General features: G+C 45.8%; 1 protein-coding gene across 2 annotated transcripts in view; it reads right to left on the bottom strand.

Moving 5' to 3' along the window:
* TMEM245 (transmembrane protein 245) overlaps positions 1-18,965 on the bottom strand; it is an 88,443-nt gene extending 69,478 nt beyond the window's left edge. For both annotated transcript variants that reach the window (XM_020804914.3, XM_020804915.3), the window contains exons 1-4: positions 18,342-18,965; positions 11,620-11,737; positions 10,729-10,830; positions 8,781-8,891 (exon numbers count right to left, since the gene is read on the bottom strand). In XM_020804914.3, coding sequence (XP_020660573.3) covers positions 8,781-8,891; positions 10,729-10,830; positions 11,620-11,737; positions 18,342-18,890 — 880 coding nt within the window. In that variant the 5' untranslated portion in view covers positions 18,891-18,965. The remainder of the gene's footprint in view (positions 1-8,780; positions 8,892-10,728; positions 10,831-11,619; positions 11,738-18,341) is intronic.
* Positions 18,966-19,174: the final 209 nt, after the last annotated feature.

Here is a 19,174-nt window from a genome sequence, read left to right as displayed (position 1 = left end):
TCTCTTATGTCTGATGAAGTAGACTTGTCCATGAAGGTAAAGGTAAAGGTTCCCCTTGACATTTAGTCCAGTCGTGTCCGACTCTAGGACGTGGTGCTCATACCCGTTTCCAAGCCATAGAGCCAGCATTTGTCCAAAGATAGTTTCCATGGTCACATGGCCAGCACAACTAGAAACAGAACGTCGTTACCTTCCCACCGTGGTGGTACCTATTTATCTACTTGCATTTACATGCTTTCGAACTGCTAGGTCGGCAGGAGCTGGGACAAGCAATGGGAGCTCACGTGGATTTGATCTTACAACTGCTGGTCTTCTGACCCTGCAGCACAGAGGCTTCTGCGGTTTCACCCACAGCACCACCACGTCCCCATTGTCCATGAAAGCTCACATTAAAAAATATAGAAGTTTTTAAGGTGCTATCATGTTTTTCTCTTTTTTCACTTTTATAATCCAATTTACAGTGACCTGTACAGAGTTTCCCAGGTATGCGAGATGTTCAAGGAGTGATTTTAACATTGCCACCAGGGTGGATTTAATTTTAATAAAGTTGATTTAAATCAAGATTTAAATCACTAGTCAGTAAGGTATGATTTATCAGTGGTTCTTAACCTTGAGTTACTCAGGTGTTTTTGGACTGCAACTCCCAGAAACCTTCACCACCAGCTGTGCTGGCTGGGATTTCTGGGAGTTGCAGTTCAAAAACACCTGAGTAACCCAAGGTTAAGAACCACTGATTTAAATCAGGATTTTTAAATGTAAAGACTCATTTTTGCTATTAGCTATAATCTTTAATATTTACAACCAGATCAAGATTTCATATTTAGAATAATAATCTGTCATATTAGTAAAGCAATTCTATCAGAACAGATTTTAGTTTTGTACGTTAATCGCTCATATTTGAAGAACTACTTAAAATTGTTTTATTTAACTAAAACACTAACATTATATAACATAAATATTATTGTATTTGGTTAAACATCAATGTATTTATTATTTGCACATAGATTTGCAGAACAACAATGGGATTAAGGTCTTTTTCTAAACTTTGTTCATTTTATTCCATTGTTACTGTGAAAAAATGCATGTTATCTCAGCTTGGATAACTTGGATTGATTGAATTAGTTTAAAATGTAAATATTGTAAGAATATACAGTTTCATGCTACATAACTAAGCTCTATTTCATGCTGAACAACCTTTGAACTGTAATGGATATTAAACAGAAAAATATCTTTAGATAGATTTTTTGTCGACAAGCATTAAAATAAATTTGATGTATAAAAATCCTACATAAATAATTTTTAAACAATATTTTGACTTTTTTTAAATCATTGATTTTAATCCACCGATTGCCACTCGACAGTAAGTTTTCATGGCTGAATGAGGATTTGATCCCATGTCTCTTGAATGCTAATCATTCTCTCTATCCACTAGACCAGAGGTCCCCAACCTCAGGTCCGCAGCCTGGTGCCAGTCTGTGGCCTGAGCCGGACTGGGCCGTGGAGACAGACCTCCCGCCCCAGCACGCATTCACCCCTGCACAGCTGATTTGCGCATGCGCACAAGTGCTACGCCACTGTTTGTGCATGCCCATGCACATAAGCGCTGCTGTTTGTGCATGCGCACAAGTGCCCACCTGCACAAGAGCCACACTGCCCTTTGAACATGCACGCACTCGTAAGCACAAGAGCATGCGCATAGTCATTTGTGCATGCACACAAGGTGCCCCGCCTTCCCCAGCCAGTCCGCGGGCTGAAAAAGGCTGGGGATCCCTGCACTAGACTACACTGGCATAAACTGCCAAATAAACACAAACAGAATCCAGAATGCTGATTGAAGAAAAATGATCTACCAAATTCAAGGAGAGGCTTGCTCAGAACGAAATAATTCTTATCAATGTGCTTTGCTAGAATTATAATCATTCATTTAACTGACAATGAATTAAATTAGTAACTTCCAATTAGTAACTTCCAATTAGTAACTTCGGCACTGTCGTTTTAAATGAAGCTGAATTTACCTCAAAAAAACAAACTATAACCATGCTTTATATTTCTCTAAAAGGACAGGTTACTTACCTGTAAACATGGTTCTTCAAGTGGATTCTCCATGAATACACACTAGTGGGTTCAGACAGCGCCTGCGCTGGCCTCTCGGAATTTTCTAGAGCTGCAAGAGAAAAGTAACAATGTTTTAGGCTACCCTATACCGTGCATGTCTAGCCCGCCAACGGCTCAGTTCCATATGCCCGCCACAAAGAAGAGTTGGGACTCGATTCCAATGACGGACATGTGGGGAGGCCGGGCGGGACGTGTGTATTCATGGAGAATCCACTTGAAGAACCATGTTTACAGGTAAGTAACCTGTCCTTCTTCAACGTGGTTCTCCATGAATCCACACTAGTGGGTGACTAGCAAGCAAACTTACTGGATGGTGGGCCGTCATTGTAGCAATGACGTAAGGACAGCCCTTCCAAACTTGGTCTCATTCTTGGCCCGAAGGTCCAACTTATAATGCGTGACAAACGTGGACACATTAGACCAGGTAGCCGATCTGCAAATTTCTTGAATATCGACTCCTCGTAGTAAAGCTGTAGAAGTGGCCACAGCCCTAGTTGAATGGGCTTTAAGGCCCTCAGGAATAGGTCTGTGTTGTAGTTCATAGGCCAAAGAAATAGTGGAGACCAACCATCTAGAGAGAGAGGATGACGAAGCAGCTGAACCCTTTTGCTGACCATAGAAGCAAAGAAACAGCTTAGGAGACTTCCTGAAATCTTTAGTTCTTGAAACATAATAGGCAAGTGCCCTTCGAACGTCCAAAGAATGAAGCATGCGCTCAACATCTGTCACTGCTTCAGGAAACAACGTTGGTAAAACCAAAGGCTGGTTAACGTGGAACTCAGAAACCACCTTAGGAAGAAAGGAAACATCAGGATGCAAAACAACTTTATCCTTGTAGAATTGAAGATAGGGAGAATCTGCACGCAAAGCTGCGAGTTCACTAGCCCTCCTAGCCGAAGTGATGGCTACTAGGAACAAGGTTTTGAATGACAGGAACTTAAGGTCACAGGAGGTCATAGGCTCAAAGGGAGGTCTGGTGAGGCTGTGTAAGACAGTCTGCAAGGACCATTGTGGCACTGGCTTCTTCAATGGTGGTCTCATGTTGCTTAAACCCTTGAGGAAGGCTTTAAGCGTTGGGTGCGAAAACCAGCGGGATGACTCAGAACCCTGAGGTTGAAAAGCCACAATAGCTGCTGTGTAAACCTTCAGAGTAGACTTGGACAATCCAAAATCAAAAAGATGCCTGAGGTAAAGTAGGAGAGTAGACAAAGACATTGGGGACGACTGTAGGTTGCGTTCCCTAGCAAACTTCAGAAAATTTCTCCATTTATATTGATAAAGCAACTTTGTTGCTGGTTTACGAGCTTTATCAATGACTTCAACTAGTGATGGGAAATCCTCCACGCTGTCAAGTGGAGGGTTTCCAGGTCGGGATGCAGAATCTTCCCTTCGTCCAGAGTGAGGAGATGTGGATGCAATGGTAATGTCACGTTGTCCACGGCACTCTGAAATAGTGTGGAAAACCACGGTCGACGTGGCCACCAAGGAGCGATTAGGATTGCCTCTGCTTTCATCCGCAAGGCTCTGATAATAGTTCTCTGGAGAAGAGGCAGTGGGGGAAATAGGTAGACTAGTCCCACGTCCCAGGGAATCATAAAAGCATCCCCGAGGGAGTCCTTTCCTCTCCCGGCCCGGGAAACGTACTGCAGGCACTTCTTGTTGCTGTGGGTCGCAAACACGTCTACTAGAGGTTGACCCCACATCCGGCAAAGTTTGAGGAACACCTGCTGATCTAGTTCCCACTCGTGGGTCTGAGATGAGCGGCGACTCAAGTCGTCCGCCAGCTGATTGTCTGTTGTTGCAATGTGAATGGCTACCGGAAAGATGTGCTGCTGGTAGCACCACTCCCAAAGCTGAACGGTGAGGAACAGAAGGGACTTTGATCTTGTGCCTCCCTGTTTGTTCACATAGAACATCGTGGTGGTGTTGTCCGTGACTAGTTGTATGGCTCTGCCCTTCACCAGGGGGAGAAAAGCCCTGAGGGCTTTTATGACCGCCAACATCTCCAAATGGTTGATGTGCAGCGACGATTCTTCTGGAGACCAGAGGGCATTGATCTGATGACCCTCGCAGTGGGCTCCCCAACCCACCGGGCTCGCATCTGTTGTGACTTGTCTGGTAAGTTGAATGGGCCTGAAAGGCCTGCCGACCAAAAGATGGGGGAGGAAAGTCCACCACTGTAGCTGACTCGCCAGTTCTGGTGTGACCCTGAGACGCTTTCTTTGGTCGTCTCTCTCTGGATCGAACAGGGTGAGGAGCCAAATTTGCAGGGAGCGCATCTTCAACCGCGCATGAGACAAGGTGGCCGTTGTCGACGCCATGAGGCCAAGTAGATGTTGAGCTAGCCTGGCAGATACTGTCCGTTGTGGCTTGAACTTGTGAACTGCCTTCCGGATCTTGTGGATGCGCTCTAGGGGAAGAAACATGCGAGCTTGTACCGCATCGAGACGTGCCCCTATGTAATTCATCGTTTGGGAGGGCTCTAGACGAGACTTCTCGCAATTGATGGATAGGCCTAGGGCTTGAAGAGTGTTGAGGACATAACAAGTGTCCTGGCATGCCCTGTCTTTGGTGCTGGAGACGATGAGCCAATCGTCGATGTACGGGTAAATTTGGATGCCTTGCAACCTCAGGTAAGCTGCCACTGGGGCCATACATTTGGTAAAGGTCCTCGGTGCCGAGGAGAGACCGAAAGGGAGAGCCACGAACTGGTATATTGTGTCCTTGAATATGAGACGAAGGTACTTTCTGTATTTTCGGTGTATCGTAACGTGAAAGTAGGCATCCTTGAGGTCCACCACCACAAACCAGTCTCCTTTCTTCAACAGGTGAAGAATCCCTTCTAAAGTGACCATCCTGAAGCGGCGAGGCCTGAGGTAAGAATTGAGGTCCCTCAGATCCAGTATGGGGAGCAGACCGCCGTCCTTCTTCGGAACAGTGAAATACCGGGAGTAAAACCCGTTCAGGATGTCTCGTTGAGGAACTACCTGGATGGCCCGCTTCTTCAGAAGGGTAAGAATCTCGTCCTCTAGGATGGGATCGAACGAGGTAGGCTTGATCCAGCCTAGAGGAGGTAACTCTATAAACTCCAGGCGGTAGCCGGAGCTTATAATGTTCAAGACCCAGGTGTCTTGGGTAATCATTCTCCAGTTTGGAAGGTAAGGAGAAAGTCTTGTGCGTGGACTGATGAGCTGGATGAGTTGATGAGAGTCAAAGATATTGCTTTGACTTTTTTCCCCCAGGCTTAAAGGACTGACGCTTGTAGGCCTGAGGCTTGAAGCTGGAAGCCGACGAAGAAGCCTGAGAAGAACGGGGGGCTGCTTGAGAGCGGAACGAACGGTAAGTTGAAGGGGCAGGTTGCTGATAGGTCTGTTGCTGGGATCTAGGCCTCCACTGAAACTTGGGGGTCCTAGATTGCTGCTGCACCGCATAAGATTTTGCTGTCTTTTTGCTCTTATGTAAGTTCTCAAGGTTCTCATCAGTAGAGCCATTAAACAATCCTGACGCATCAAAAGGCAAGTTCTTGATTCTAGCCTTGATGTCCTCAACAATGTTAGCCGAGCGTAGCCAGGCGTGCCTCCTTAAAGTAATGATGGACGTTAAGTTCCTCGCATTCGCATCAGCTACATGGCGAGAAGCTAAGCGTTGGTGCTTGGAAACAGTTAAGGCCTCAGCATGGGCGTTGAGACAAGTCTGCCTGATGTCCTCTGGGGCTACCTGTAGGGCTGGCAGGACTCTTTCCCATAGTTGTTTTTGGTATGCACCCATAGCTACTAAGTAATTGAGAGCTCTGAGTGCAAAGGTAGTCATAGAATAGAGCCGCCTCCCTAAAACTTCCAAGTCCTTGCCCTCCTTAGTGGTTGGAGTTGGATGACCTTTAGCTGGTAACCTGGAAACACTAGACTCCACCACCAAGGAATTGGGAGCTGGATGCTTCAACAGGAACGAGGTGTTATCCCCGTGCACGCGGTACATGTTTTCAGTATGCCTGGACATAGTGGGAGAATCAGCAGGATGCTCCCAGTATTCCTTGAGAAGGTCCATGAGCTCAGGCACGTAAGAGAGGCTGACGGGACGAGACCTGTCCTTATGGATGTCCCCAAAAATCAGGTCGTCCGCACGTGAAGGAGATTTCTCTATCTCCAACTTAAGCGCTGCGGCCATTCTCGAGACCATCTGAGGGTAAGACGAAAAGTCCTCAGACGGGGAGGAGGGATGAATATCCGCTGCGTCTGAACCGAGGGGTTCTCCTGGAGGTGGCAAGTCCAGAGAAGCCTCAGAAGTGTCGTCATCCTCTTGCTCAGAAGAGGTGTGAAGGTCTTGGCTATCCTCATCTGATGATTGGAGGATGCTAGGGTGAGAGCTGGTATCCTTGTTCTTAGAAGGTTTACGGGGTCGAGGTGCCTGAGGTACAGGTGCAGGTGCTGGGTGTGACAAACCTTAAGCGCTGCGGCCATTCTCGAGACCATCTGAGGGTAAGACGAAAAGTCCTCAGACGGGGAGGAGGGATGAATATCCGCTGCGTCTGAACCGAGGGGTTCTCCTGGAGGTGGCAAGTCCAGAGAAGCCTCAGAAGTGTCGTCATCCTCTTGCTCAGAAGAGGTGTGAAGGTCTTGGCTATCCTCATCTGATGATTGGAGGATGCTAGGGTGAGAGCTGGTATCCTTGTTCTTAGAAGGTTTACGGGGTCGAGGTGCCTGAGGTACAGGTGCAGGTGCTGGGTGCACCGGAGGAGGAGATGGTTTGGGTCGACTCGGAGGCTCAGTCGGCTTAGTCGGTGCCGAGGGGATATCCTCGCCAACGATCGGACGCTTGCGGTGTCGACCTTTCCTGGGCGGCGATGTCGAGGATGAGGAAGAGGAGGTATATCGAGACCTCTTCCGACGCCGACGCCGATCGCGCGAAGTCGAGGAGGAGGACTCAGTAGAATAGTCCCGCCTACGACGCCGACGACGGGACCTCTTCCTATCTCTGCTGTCATCGGAGTCGGAGGAAGAGTAGTCCCGATGTCTGTGTTTCTTGCGCCTATCGGCACCAGAACCGCGTTTACGTTTGCGGTGGTGTCGGGGCTTCTTAGGCGCAGGCTCCTCCTCTAACTCGGATGCTGGAAGCCGAGGAGAGGGGGCCTCGACAGGCTGAACAGGTCTCACCGGTGTGGACGGAGACTTGGAGCCTGGGGATCCCGGTGTGGAAGACCGGGATCCCGTCCCTAGCCCGGTTAAGATGGGGCTACGAGGGACACCCGGCAAATCAGCCACTATCTTCTCCAAGTGGCTCGTTGTCGGTGACTTTTCGACAACGGACGGTGGCTCTTGACGGGGAGGTAACGAGGGAGCCAAGTCCGACGCCGACTCTCGGTCCCGAGAGGAATCTTCAAGTATTGGTGAGGGAAGTGACGTCGAGCAAGATGGAACGACGAGGGTAAGCTCTCTAGCCCTCGATGTTGACTTTGTCGATGCCTTTTTCTTTTTCAGATGCTCCGACACCGATGGAACCGAGGGCTCGGCCGATGAAAACAGGGAGACCGATGCGGAGGTAAGAACAGATGGAGTCTTTCTCTTCCTAGACTTGTCTTTCGAAGACTGCTTGGGTCCCTTTCCCTTAGACGACTCCGGCGCCGAGACGACTTTGACTTCCGAGCGCACGGAGGAGGTAGAGGGTGCCACTTCCATTTGGGAAGGCTGGGAAGCGGACAAGGTCTGTTTCCACAAGAAATACTTCAGGCGTTGCTGGCGCGCCTTGAGAGTGACCTTGGTAAACTGCTTGCAATGCCTGCAGTGGGACACCGCGTGTGATTCTCCCAGGCAGTACAAACAGAGGGAATGTCCGTCCTGGAAGGGAAGTTTCCTGGAACACGCGGTGCACAGGCGGAAAGGTCCTCTCCTGGGAGATGGCTTTTCTTTGGGAGGCATAGACTAAGAGGAACGAGGAAAACTGACCGTAGTAGGGGATCCGATCGACTAAGAAGAGAGCCGAGTCGAAAGGAACAAGCAAGGAAGTCCAATAAGGGATAATTGAAGAAATCCGATAGGCGCGTGGCGCCTCAGCGGGAAGCCCGTAAAGGGCTATTAGGCCCCAGCGGGAGGCCGCCTCAATCAATTAGGGCAGGGATCACTCACAGTCCACCGTAGAATCACCAGAGGCAAAAGAGTCGGTCAAAAACGTTCCGAGGTCAGGGTAGCCAAGTAAGATAGAAGAAAAAAACTAGTTCGCAAGAAAAACGAACTAAGAAGGTCGAAGCTCTAAACGAGAGGTCCCAACTTCACTGGCGGAAAAATGGAACTGAGCCGTTGGCGGGCTAGACATGCGCGGTATAGGGTAGCCTAAAACATTGTTACTTTTCTCTTGCAGCTCTAGAAAATTCCGAGAGGCCAGCGCAGGCGCTGTCTGAACCCACTAGTGTGGATTCATGGAGAACCACATTGAAGAATCACTGTTAATGGAACATGACAACTTAGAATTATATATTTTGTATTATATAGAATATATAGAATTATATATTAATTGTACTGTCTAGTGCACGCTATCCCAAGTCTAGGCTACTCCATTTGTTAAATGTTTTATATCTGTTCAGAATAATTATAAGAAGAGAAATTCGAAAAACGGCCTAAAAGATGCACACTATATTGAAACATTTCCAGTATTCTTATGGAACATTCAGTCACCTGAGGGTTCTGATGGTTGTTCTTCAGTGCTTGGTTCATACCCTGTAAATGACAGTGCCACTGCGACTGTAGACACTGCAATGGAAACCATCTGCCCAGGAAATTCTGCTCCTAAAAATAAAGATGGGATTAAAAGAAAAGTCCAGAAGTTCCATAACATATTAGTACAGTGGTGCCCTGCTTAACGATTACCCCGTTTAACGAATCCACTTGACAAAGAGGTTTTTGCAATCATTTTTGTGATCGCAAAATAATGTTTCAAAGGGTTTTTTTCACTTCCCGATGATCGGTTCCCTGCTTCGGGAACTGATTCTGCGGATTACGACGATCAAAACAGCTGATCGTCGGGTTTCAAAATGGCTCCCCGCTGTGCTTTGGGACGGATTTTTTGCTTCACAGGCACCCAAAAATGGCCGCCCTATGAAGGATCTTCGCTGGACGCTGAGGTATTTAGCCCATTGGAACGCACTGAACCGGTTTTCAATGCATTTCAATGGGCTTTTTTATTTCACTTGACGAGGATTTTGCTCTATAGCAATTTCGCTGGAACGGATTATCCTTGTCAAGCGAGGCACCACTGTAATTGATTCTTGCTTCTGCTTTCTTCAATGAAACAAATCGTATTCAGGAACTATGCCCATATTGTGGAACCAATCCCAATATGGATAAAGGAGTCCTACTGTAAATTCTTCCCCCAAATCCAAACCCACCTGGAAGTCAGGCATAACTTTACATAGTGAAGCTATATAGTGGTGCTTGAATGCATGTTCTACTGAACGCGCTGACAGCATTTCCATAATTGGGAGCCCCGATAACCAAAGGCTCCCAATCATAGAAATACAGTACTGCAAGTGTATACAACAAAATGTTCTTGCAAGCACTGCTGTAAGCCATTGCCATGAACATGCAATGATCTGCCTGATTACTGAGTGGGATGGGAGCACAGGGGGACACGAGTTGCGTATTCTCCCCCTTCCCCACTACATGTCAAGTTCTATATGCTTCAAGGTTGCAATGCTTGAACAGAGTACTATACAGTATTATATTTCAGTTAAATGGACAGAATTCAGAGCTGTGTGTACAAGCATAATGTTGGAAAGCTGGAGCAGCACAATGCTTCAAAAGTCTCATCAGTGTCAGCATAGTAAAATCTGGCCTCTTTTCCTAGAAGGATGATAACTGGAAGCTGCATTATTCTCACAATTTCAAAATAGCTTTCACATTCTTTTAGAAAAGAACTGATATTCTTCTCAGAGGTACTCTATGATTATGTTATCAATCATATTTCAACTATTCTTCAAGCTAACTAGAATACAAGAAGAAGCAAAAATTTCAAGGAAGATTTCAATGAAAGCTTTATTACTGAAATACTATAGTCAAACATCAAAACACCAAGAAACTATCTATCAATATTTCCTTATTTTAAAAAAGGTAACGTCAACCTTTTCTTCTTAAAAAGGGCAAAAATACTGGCTATTTCAGTTCCTTCTGACCTCCAAACTGGTATGGATAACTACCATCATATATTTTGTAGATGGGTTTACTGCAAGCACTGATAAACTATGACATATAGATTTGCCCACTTAATGATACTGACCAAAATCCTATATTGTCCACATAAAGTTGTGCAACATGTTGTGAAATTTGCACCAAGGTAGAAGTTGTATCCAGTAAGCAGTTTTTCAGTGCTACTAGTTATACAATCAATTCTACAATCAGGCATGGAATGCAGACTACCTGGACATAAATCCCTGAAAACTTCTGCAGGAGTAACTTTACACTATGCCAAGTGGAAAGGTTTTCAGTTCTTTCCGAATCTGAACTCATGTCCAGAAAATTATGATGCTTACCAAAGATAGTAAAGAGTGAAAAATGTGTGCATCCCTGTTATAGCACATAGTTATATCCAATGATTTGCAACATTCCTAAAGCATTACCTGTTTCTTACCTGAAGACTCATTGCCACTTGGTTGCTCATACAACATACCGACAGTCATTAAGACAACTATAACCAAAAATACTGGAATTCTCCAAGATCCCGCTGCAGATGCTGCAAGAAAGTGGTCCTTCCTTTAATAACTGCTATATTTTAAAAGATACATAATATGTATAAAATACCAACAAAAACAACAAACAGAATAATCTGGAAACAAATGCTTGCCAGAGATATTCACAGAAATCTAACCATGGAACAAAAATTAAAGACTGCACATTTTCCTGAGGATTCTTCTCCTATGCAGGATGTCACTATGTGTTTGCTTCTACACAGTATAAAATACTTCATAGAACAAACAAACAAAAGAGACCACTGATTCACTGTCACTGAATCATCATTTGTTGTATATGAAAAGAATATAGAATTTTCAGTGAAACTGAAGACTTTCAGGAATCAAGATATTCGCTAAGGAAAATGTTAATAATTCAATTGTCCCACTCAGGGTCAAAAGAGATATTAAGGAAAATGTATCTTCTTTGCAATTAGTTCATCTTCCTTGAACAAAATGATAGACTGAGAGATATGTGCCTTCTTGGTAGACTTGAAAATTAATTGCAAATTTACTTTCAATGAATAATCACAAAACAAATCACATTGGGAGAACAGAAACACATATTATTACAAATAGGCATCTCTCCCTGTTTCAAGCACCACCGGCTCTAAATACATTTTAATTGTACTGTCTAGTTTATCCCTGAGAATGAATACAGAACCACTCAGTTCTAGAAAACTGCACATTTACTTCTGTTACTTCTGTAAGATGAGTATGCCAGCATATTTAAATAATCAAGAAATAATATTCTTCCACCTCCACCTATCTTGTAGATATGAATATGCACTCACCCAAATGGAAAAGCAGTATAATCCAGACAGGAACAGAGATTATTCTCAAATAATGTTCAGTGCTTGGATTCCACTTGAATAATACAGTTAAGAGATAGCCTGCTATCAAGGTCCATATCTTGATAGGAAAAGAGAAAAAGGCAATCAATGCTCATTCCTGGCAAACCAAGGTCAGAATAGGTCTAGGGCTGGAGAACAACTGACAACCCCAGCTGCATCTAGTCCAAATACATTTAACAAGACCCTGGCAGCCTTACCAAACTGTTATGATAAGAACTTTGTCTGCATACAGAAGAGTAAAATATTCTCTAGTTTCAGATAACAGCGACAGCCTACATTTTAATACAATATATCCTTTACAGAGGTTATATGGGATGTGTTGGCTATATGTAAATAAATGCTTATGTTCCAGAACAGAAGGCCTTTTCCCTAGCTGATACCCCCAACAGCCATGCCTCATAGGTTCAGATTAGAGATGGGGGTATTCAAATTCAAGTATCTCCATACAGCTGGACTTAACGAGGGGCTGGCCCCTGTGGCTGGCCCATCCACTCACCCACTCGGCAGTGGTGACCTCGTTCATCCTTCCAATCGCGCCCAGAGTTCCGCTCTCTTCCTGCTCAGCTAGCTACTCCAGGCAGTGGGACAGAGAATGAGTCTCCCTCTATGGTTGCTGAGTTGCTAGCTGAGCAGGAAGAGTGGAGATCCGGGAGCGATTGGAAGGACAAGCAAGGCAACCGCCCTGCCAGACACATGAGTGGACAGGCTGGCCACAGGGGCCAGGCCCCTTGTTAAGTCCAGCTGTGTGGGGATATTCATATACAAATACACCCATCTCTATTTCAGGTCATGGTCTACACTAGCAGTTTCCAACCTTAGGTCCCAAGGGTTCTTGGACTACAACTATCAGAAATCCTGGCCTGTAAAACTAGTGGTGAAGGTTTCTGTGAGTTTTAGTCCAGTAACACCTGGGAACCCAAGGTTGGGAACCATTGGTCTATACACCAAATAATGTAGCTGGGAAAACAGTATGTGAGTCTGTCTTTCAGTTTGGAGAAAGGATTTGTGCGAGTATGATTCAGTAAGAGCAGTGTGTACATCTGTATTCAAGATCAGGCAAGGTAAAATAGTGTTTATGTGAAGCAGAGATATAGGTGAATGCTGGCTCTGGCCACCCCATATGGAGGGCAAGGAAAATGTTGACCATCCCAATTATTCCAATTTTATTAAGTAACGTGGAGGCCCTTTACAACAACTTTTTGCAATGTGTCCTCAATGTCCATGTATCATCCAAGCCTACAGCTGAGGGTGCTGAAAAAGCATATTTGAAAAAAAACTTAGCTTAGAGGATAGGAGTCTTCTCTTAACTTGGGTCCTCCTTTACATACAGAGGTGGGAAGGGGTGTGAACATCCAACCATGTGCATGCAAGCCAACAAAGCAGGAGGTTTCTGCACCCAACTCAGTGCATTGTTCCATTGCAGGAAGTCTGAGAGAGCAATGTAATTAGTCCTGCATGTAGCCTGAAATATTTATTAATAATATACTACGTTGCAAGACTCCTATAAGCTACTCTCTTTCAGCTCAGCCCTCCAATGTGAGATAACGACAAATTATACTCCAGTACTACAGCTACTCTTTCAGACTACAAAATGAAAAACAACAACGAATTAATAACAATGCAGGATTATAATGAGCTATGTTCAGCTTCAACCCAACCCTGAACCAGTAAAAGCAGTCTAATACCTCTGAATAGCACTGCAAAGTTGTTGAAAACCTCTGAGAGGCAAAGGCCAATGTACACTACATTGCAGGATTTTCAGAAGTTATGCTTTCCATAACTCCTCCCAATTCGCAAAAATGGGAAAATTCACGCCATCTGCTTTTGAATATCCCTTAGAAATCACCAATCTAAACAGATATTTTCTAAAGGTACCACTCAGGAAAAATCTAACAGCACTCTGCCAGAAATGAATGTTCACTGCAAGCATAAGGAATTGACTGGAGCTTCCAGAAAGTCTTCTGTTGGTTCCTGTTACAACTACAATAGTGCATCTTGATAACTAAAAATATGGGCTGTAAATGTAACAAAGTATTCCAATTAAGGCAAGTCAACACAAAATCCTTTTAAAAAAGATTAGGTGAGCACTAAGCAAAGTAATATCAGGGATGTGGTGGTGCTGCGGGCTAAACCGCAGAAACCTGTGCTGCAGGGTCAGAAGACCAAGCAGTCATAAGATCGAATCCACGCGACGGAGTGAGCGCCCGTCACTTGTCCCAGCTCCCGCCAACCTAGTGGTTCGAAAGCATGCAAGTAGATAAATAGGTACCACCTCGGTAGGAAGGTAACAGCGTTCCGTGTCTAAGTCGCACTGGCCATGTGACCACGGAAGATTGTCTTCGGACAAACGCTGGCTCTATGGCTTGGAAACAGGGATGAGCACCGCCCCCTAGAGTCGAACACGACTGGACAAAATTGTCAAGGGGAACCTTTACCTTTAAGCAAAGTAATATGCACCAGCAGACGCTTGGGCCCTCTCCAGTTATACTACCAACATCAATAATAAGAGGGCCTGACAAATGTTACAAGAAGAAGACCAAATAGTGCCAGCTTCCTATCTTACAAAAATATCAATCCACTTTGGTGGATGATCTATATTGGGAACCAGACTGTTTTATAGAGTTTGGAAGTTCAGTGCTATCAATGTGCTGACAACATCAAATCCTATCTCTCTGTTCCATCTAATCCAAAGAAGCAGTTCTTATTTTGAATCAGCTCAATCTCAGTAATGAGCTAGGTAAGAGCAGACGCTTAGTTAAATGGCAGGCTGGAGAACAGGGATCCAACCTGTGTTGTATTGGGTTACATTCTCTCTGAAGATTTAGATTTACAGTTTGTTTATTACTAGATTCAGTTCTCAACTAATTTCTGGTGGTAGGCACAATTGTGCTTCAGAGTTAAAGTATGCACACCAGTTACACTTTCATGCCTCAGCTACATCCCCCCTTTGTATTCATATAATATGGTCTAAATGCAGTTGCCTCAGGAACTGCAGTTGGTCTTAAAGTGCTGCTACCACACTACTGAACAGGGCTGGTTACAGGGAACACACAACTCCCTTGTTCAGCAGGTTTAGTGGCTAGGTAGCAGCTTTACTGTTTCCAGATCCAGTTCAAATTGTTGATTTTGATCTGTAAAGTAATACATAGCTTGGATCCAGGCAATCTGAAGGACTGTATTGTTCCATAAAAACTGGCCCAAGCACTGAAGTCTCCAGGAGATACTGCTTCCATCCTCCTGAATTCCTCCTTACTGAGGAAAGCTAGGCTGACTTGCTCCATGTTATATTTCTATCAGCAGGCAAGGACCTTTTTATTCAGATGGATCTGTACATGATTTCTTTTATAACAGAATATTGAATTAACTAACTAACTGACTGACTAACTAACTAACTAACTAACTAACTGACTGACTGACTGACTGACTGACTGACTGACTGACTGACTGACTGACTGACTAACCCAAGCACAGATTAGACTAGAAAAGCTGGCTAAACATTTGTATCATTGTTCTCAATGCTACATTTTCAAAAAATCTAATTACAAGACTCAGACAAATATAGTAATAATAATACCCTGCTTAACACTGCCCTGTTTAGCACTGCTCCATTATCACGTGTTTCACCGCCCTCTCAACAGTCAGTCAGATAATCAGACAGCCATTCTTTCACTGGTGCAAACTGCCCTCTCTTTCTCCCCCTTCTCGACCCCCAGCTCCTATTCACCCACATTCTTCCAGGAAAAACAAGCATGCTATCCACATATACAAACACGACTGCACAAGCAGGCAGCCAAGCAAATGGTCAGCCATAGGCAGCTCTTCTACAGTCTCAGTCCCTCATTTCTCTCCACGTGGTAGAATCAGCAAAGGCACCAAGTACATTAGGGCAGCTGTGGTGGCTGCTTTGCTCCTTCTTTCCATTCTTATCCCCTTTTTCCCTCTCACATCACACATATTCCCTCTTTTATATTTCTCCTTTCACTACTCTCCCTCCTCCTCTTGAAAATGGCTCAAACTTTCATTTGTATTTTCATCTATCCCAATGAAGTATAATGTTATAATGCCCCAATTGACCACTGTTTCAGTTAGCACTCCATGTTTTAGGAAGTGCTAATTGGTGTATTACTGTTTTACAAAATCAAATTCTCTAATTTAAATACTCTCATCTACTGAAACACAGGAACTTACTGTGCAGATAGCCACACATCCATACTGTGGCCACATATTTTCAAGTACTTAGCAGGGTAATGTGAACCCATCAGTTGCTCATCCCATTTCCCAGAATCACACAGTAAGATCTGATCTACTTATCAAAAAGAATGAAGCCGAAGTATTCTGTACTACACTAGTTCACATTACTGGTACAGGGGATGCCATTTTAAATTCTCCCCCATGGAAAACAAAGAAATAAAACTCCCTGATAGCAGCAAATTAGGACATTGTGGAAATGTTCAATGAACTCCTTACCCTCATCTGCTACTTCACTATACATAGGGGCCTCTTCATATGCAAACTTAATGTAGTTTTCCACCTAGTATTGGATAACATATCCACTGACTAGCAACAGTGAATGCTACTGGTAGAGGAATGACGGCAACAATATGCTGCAGCTCATAGATTCACTTCTGAAGGCAAGTACTGTATTGCTGTATTGCCATTAAAGGCAACAGCCACAGCAGTATACAAACTGCACATCATGCACTTGTGTGCTGCTTACTTAGTGGTATATACAGCCCCACAGTGCTTAACACTCTCGCTGAGCAGTTTACAATTTATTTATGCAGGCTACACATTGCTCCACCCCCACCAAACTGGGTACTCAGTTTACTGACCTCACAAGAACGGAAGGCTGAGTCTGCCTTGAGCTGGCTACCTGATCAAACTCAGGTCGTGAGCCAAGTCTTTATTACAGTACTGCAGTTTAACTACTGTGCCACAAGGCTCTTGTGCTTCCACTATTGCTCCAAGATAAAGAAATCTAGAAGATGGGAACACTGCATGCATACTAAAGATGCTAGTGGTGTGCACATCAGGTTATTTGGCTTTTAGATTGGACTAATCATTTTTAGCTGCTTTTAATCTGTCAGCGGGATAAACATTATGATTTTGGAAAATGAATGCTGATACTGTATACTGAACATGAATGAACCAAAGTGAAATAAGAGAAGACTAGAGAGAAGGTAACAGTAGCCTGCCTACTAGTTTACATCTAGAATTTTTGCCAAAGCAACAGAAAAAAGACTTTACTTTTACCAAAGAGATGAGCAACATGGCAATAGTCATTTGAATATGAGGAACAAAACAAAATATGGTTGAGTAAGTTATTTATCAGTGGCTAAAGCATATAATAGGAGGACAGAAGGCTTGGGAAGCAAGAGGAGAAAATCAGTTTGCGACACACAGACCCTATGACAAGATATCAAATAGACATCTAGAGGTGTAGAATTAAAGGAAGTTAAATGGTTTTGAAGGAACAACGTCACTCAAGAGCAAATGATCACCTGTACAAAAGGCGAAAGATCCTGCTGAAAGAGACAAACATAATTGATTTTTAAGGGATGAAAGACAGGGTCAGATACCAGACAGAAAGCCCAGAAGTAGAGAAGAAGGAAGTGCAACAGTGAGAATAAAAACTTTGGTCCAGCAGTTTGAAATGAAAGCTTAGAAGGAAAATGGGGAGATATTAGGGGAGGCAGAGTGTTACAGCCTCACCTCTTTTCTTCTAGCCCCTCTCTCACCTCATCTACAACAGTATACCTCCCTCCCATTAGGGAATTGGTTGTAGCTCAGCAGAAGAGAACCTGCTTTACAAGCAGAAGGTTCAGTTCCCAACCCCTCCACAGAGTGCTAATGGCAAATTCTTCATGAATCCCTTATGAACAATGCTGACAGTACAGGACTAAAGGGACCAAGGATTTGACACAGTGTAAGACATATGCCCATGTTCCCTTCCACCATGCTGTAACCTTCTCTTCCTCCCTCCTATGCTGCTGCCTCTCTACTCCTATAACACAGCATTAGCTACACAATATGGCTTCACACAGAAAGTGCTGGGATTCAATCCATACGGCTTTAAACAGAGGGTGAAGAGCAACCACAGTGCCACAAGGTGAGGAGGAGAGAAAGAGGAGCACAAGGCAAAGGGGTGGCGGTAAAGCCATGAGAGGTTTGGCCCTCCCACTGCCCGAGACAAAAAGAAAATATTCACTTCTTAGCATCCGTGTCTTTTGCCTGCTCACCCACCCCACCTGCCCTCTGACACGCTCTCCCACTGCACTGCTGGGTGAGACAGTGGTGGGCACCGAGGACGAGAGGCGAAACAACAACAGCAGAGACCCTCCTCGAGGGTGGATCAGCATCATTTTCGTCTTCTACTGCTTCGACTGGGGCAGCCTGGCTCTTGGGGGTGACGAAGTTGGGTGGACAGGGAGGAAAATTGGTAAAAAACCAGGAGGAGGATTGTCTGGGCTGCCCCTGAGCGACAGGCGCGTCCTCCTTGCCTAAGGACACCTGAGGAAATAAGGGGAAGGGAGTTCAGGAAAGGCCTGCACCCCTCCGGCACAGGCTACCCTGCAGCACGCCGTGGGAGGCACCCGGCTCGTGGGGCTCAGAGACTCTCCGCGCCACCCCCTCCCAGGGACCGGCGGCGCTCCCTCACTCACCCAAAGGCTGCTGAAGTACTCCAGCCCCTGGCAGATGAGGCGGGCGACCTGGGCCAACGCGACCTGGACGCCCAGGGAGGTGCCCACGGCGTAGACCCCGTACAAGGAGGGCCCTCCGGCGCCCAGGAGGAGGAGGAGGCGCCGGCGCCGGACCACCTGCCGGCCCAGCGCCTCGGCCGCCGTGTTGACAAAACAGAGCGGCAGCAAGAAGGCGGCGAAGAGGACCGGCGTGCGGGAGCGGCGGAGGTGCCGCAGCCAGCCCCGGCCCAGCGACGTGAGGGAGCTCTTGAAGGGGTGCAGGAAGGTGCCGCACAGCACGGCCCACAGCAGGGGCCGCAGGAAGGCCTCCAGGATGAAGTAGACCAGCACGGCCGCCCCGCAGCACAGCCCCGCCAGCACCAGGGCGCCCGTGTTGTAGAAGGCCTGGCGCAGCGGCTTCTCCAAGCGCGGGAGCGGCGGCAACGGCCCGGGCGGCGGCCGAGGCCTGGGCTCAAATTCGGGCTCGGAGAGCGGGCTGGAGGAGGAGCGCCCGTCGCCGCTCTCCGCCATGCCTACGCGGGGCGGCCAAGGCTTCCAACCGCCCTCCCGCAAGTGCCCCTAACGGGTGAGAACCCGCGGAGCCAAGGCAAATAAATACTCCGCAGGGAATGCTGGGAGACGTAGTTTCCCAGGATAGAAAACGGGCGCTGGTAACGAGTGCTTCTGGGAAATGTAGTCTCAGCTGGGCCAGCCCAGCCTAAAAGGCTCAATACGGTTTGTTATAGCGTGACGTTTCGTGGGATTTGGCATCTTGAACGTGTCTCATGCAACGTACTAAGGCCTATGCCCTATTC

The sequence above is a fragment of the Pogona vitticeps genome, chromosome 6 (assembly GCF_051106095.1).
Source record: "Pogona vitticeps strain Pit_001003342236 chromosome 6, PviZW2.1, whole genome shotgun sequence".
Taxonomy (NCBI): domain Eukaryota; kingdom Metazoa; phylum Chordata; class Lepidosauria; order Squamata; family Agamidae; genus Pogona; species Pogona vitticeps.
This window is presented reverse-complemented; position numbering and strand designations above follow the sequence as displayed.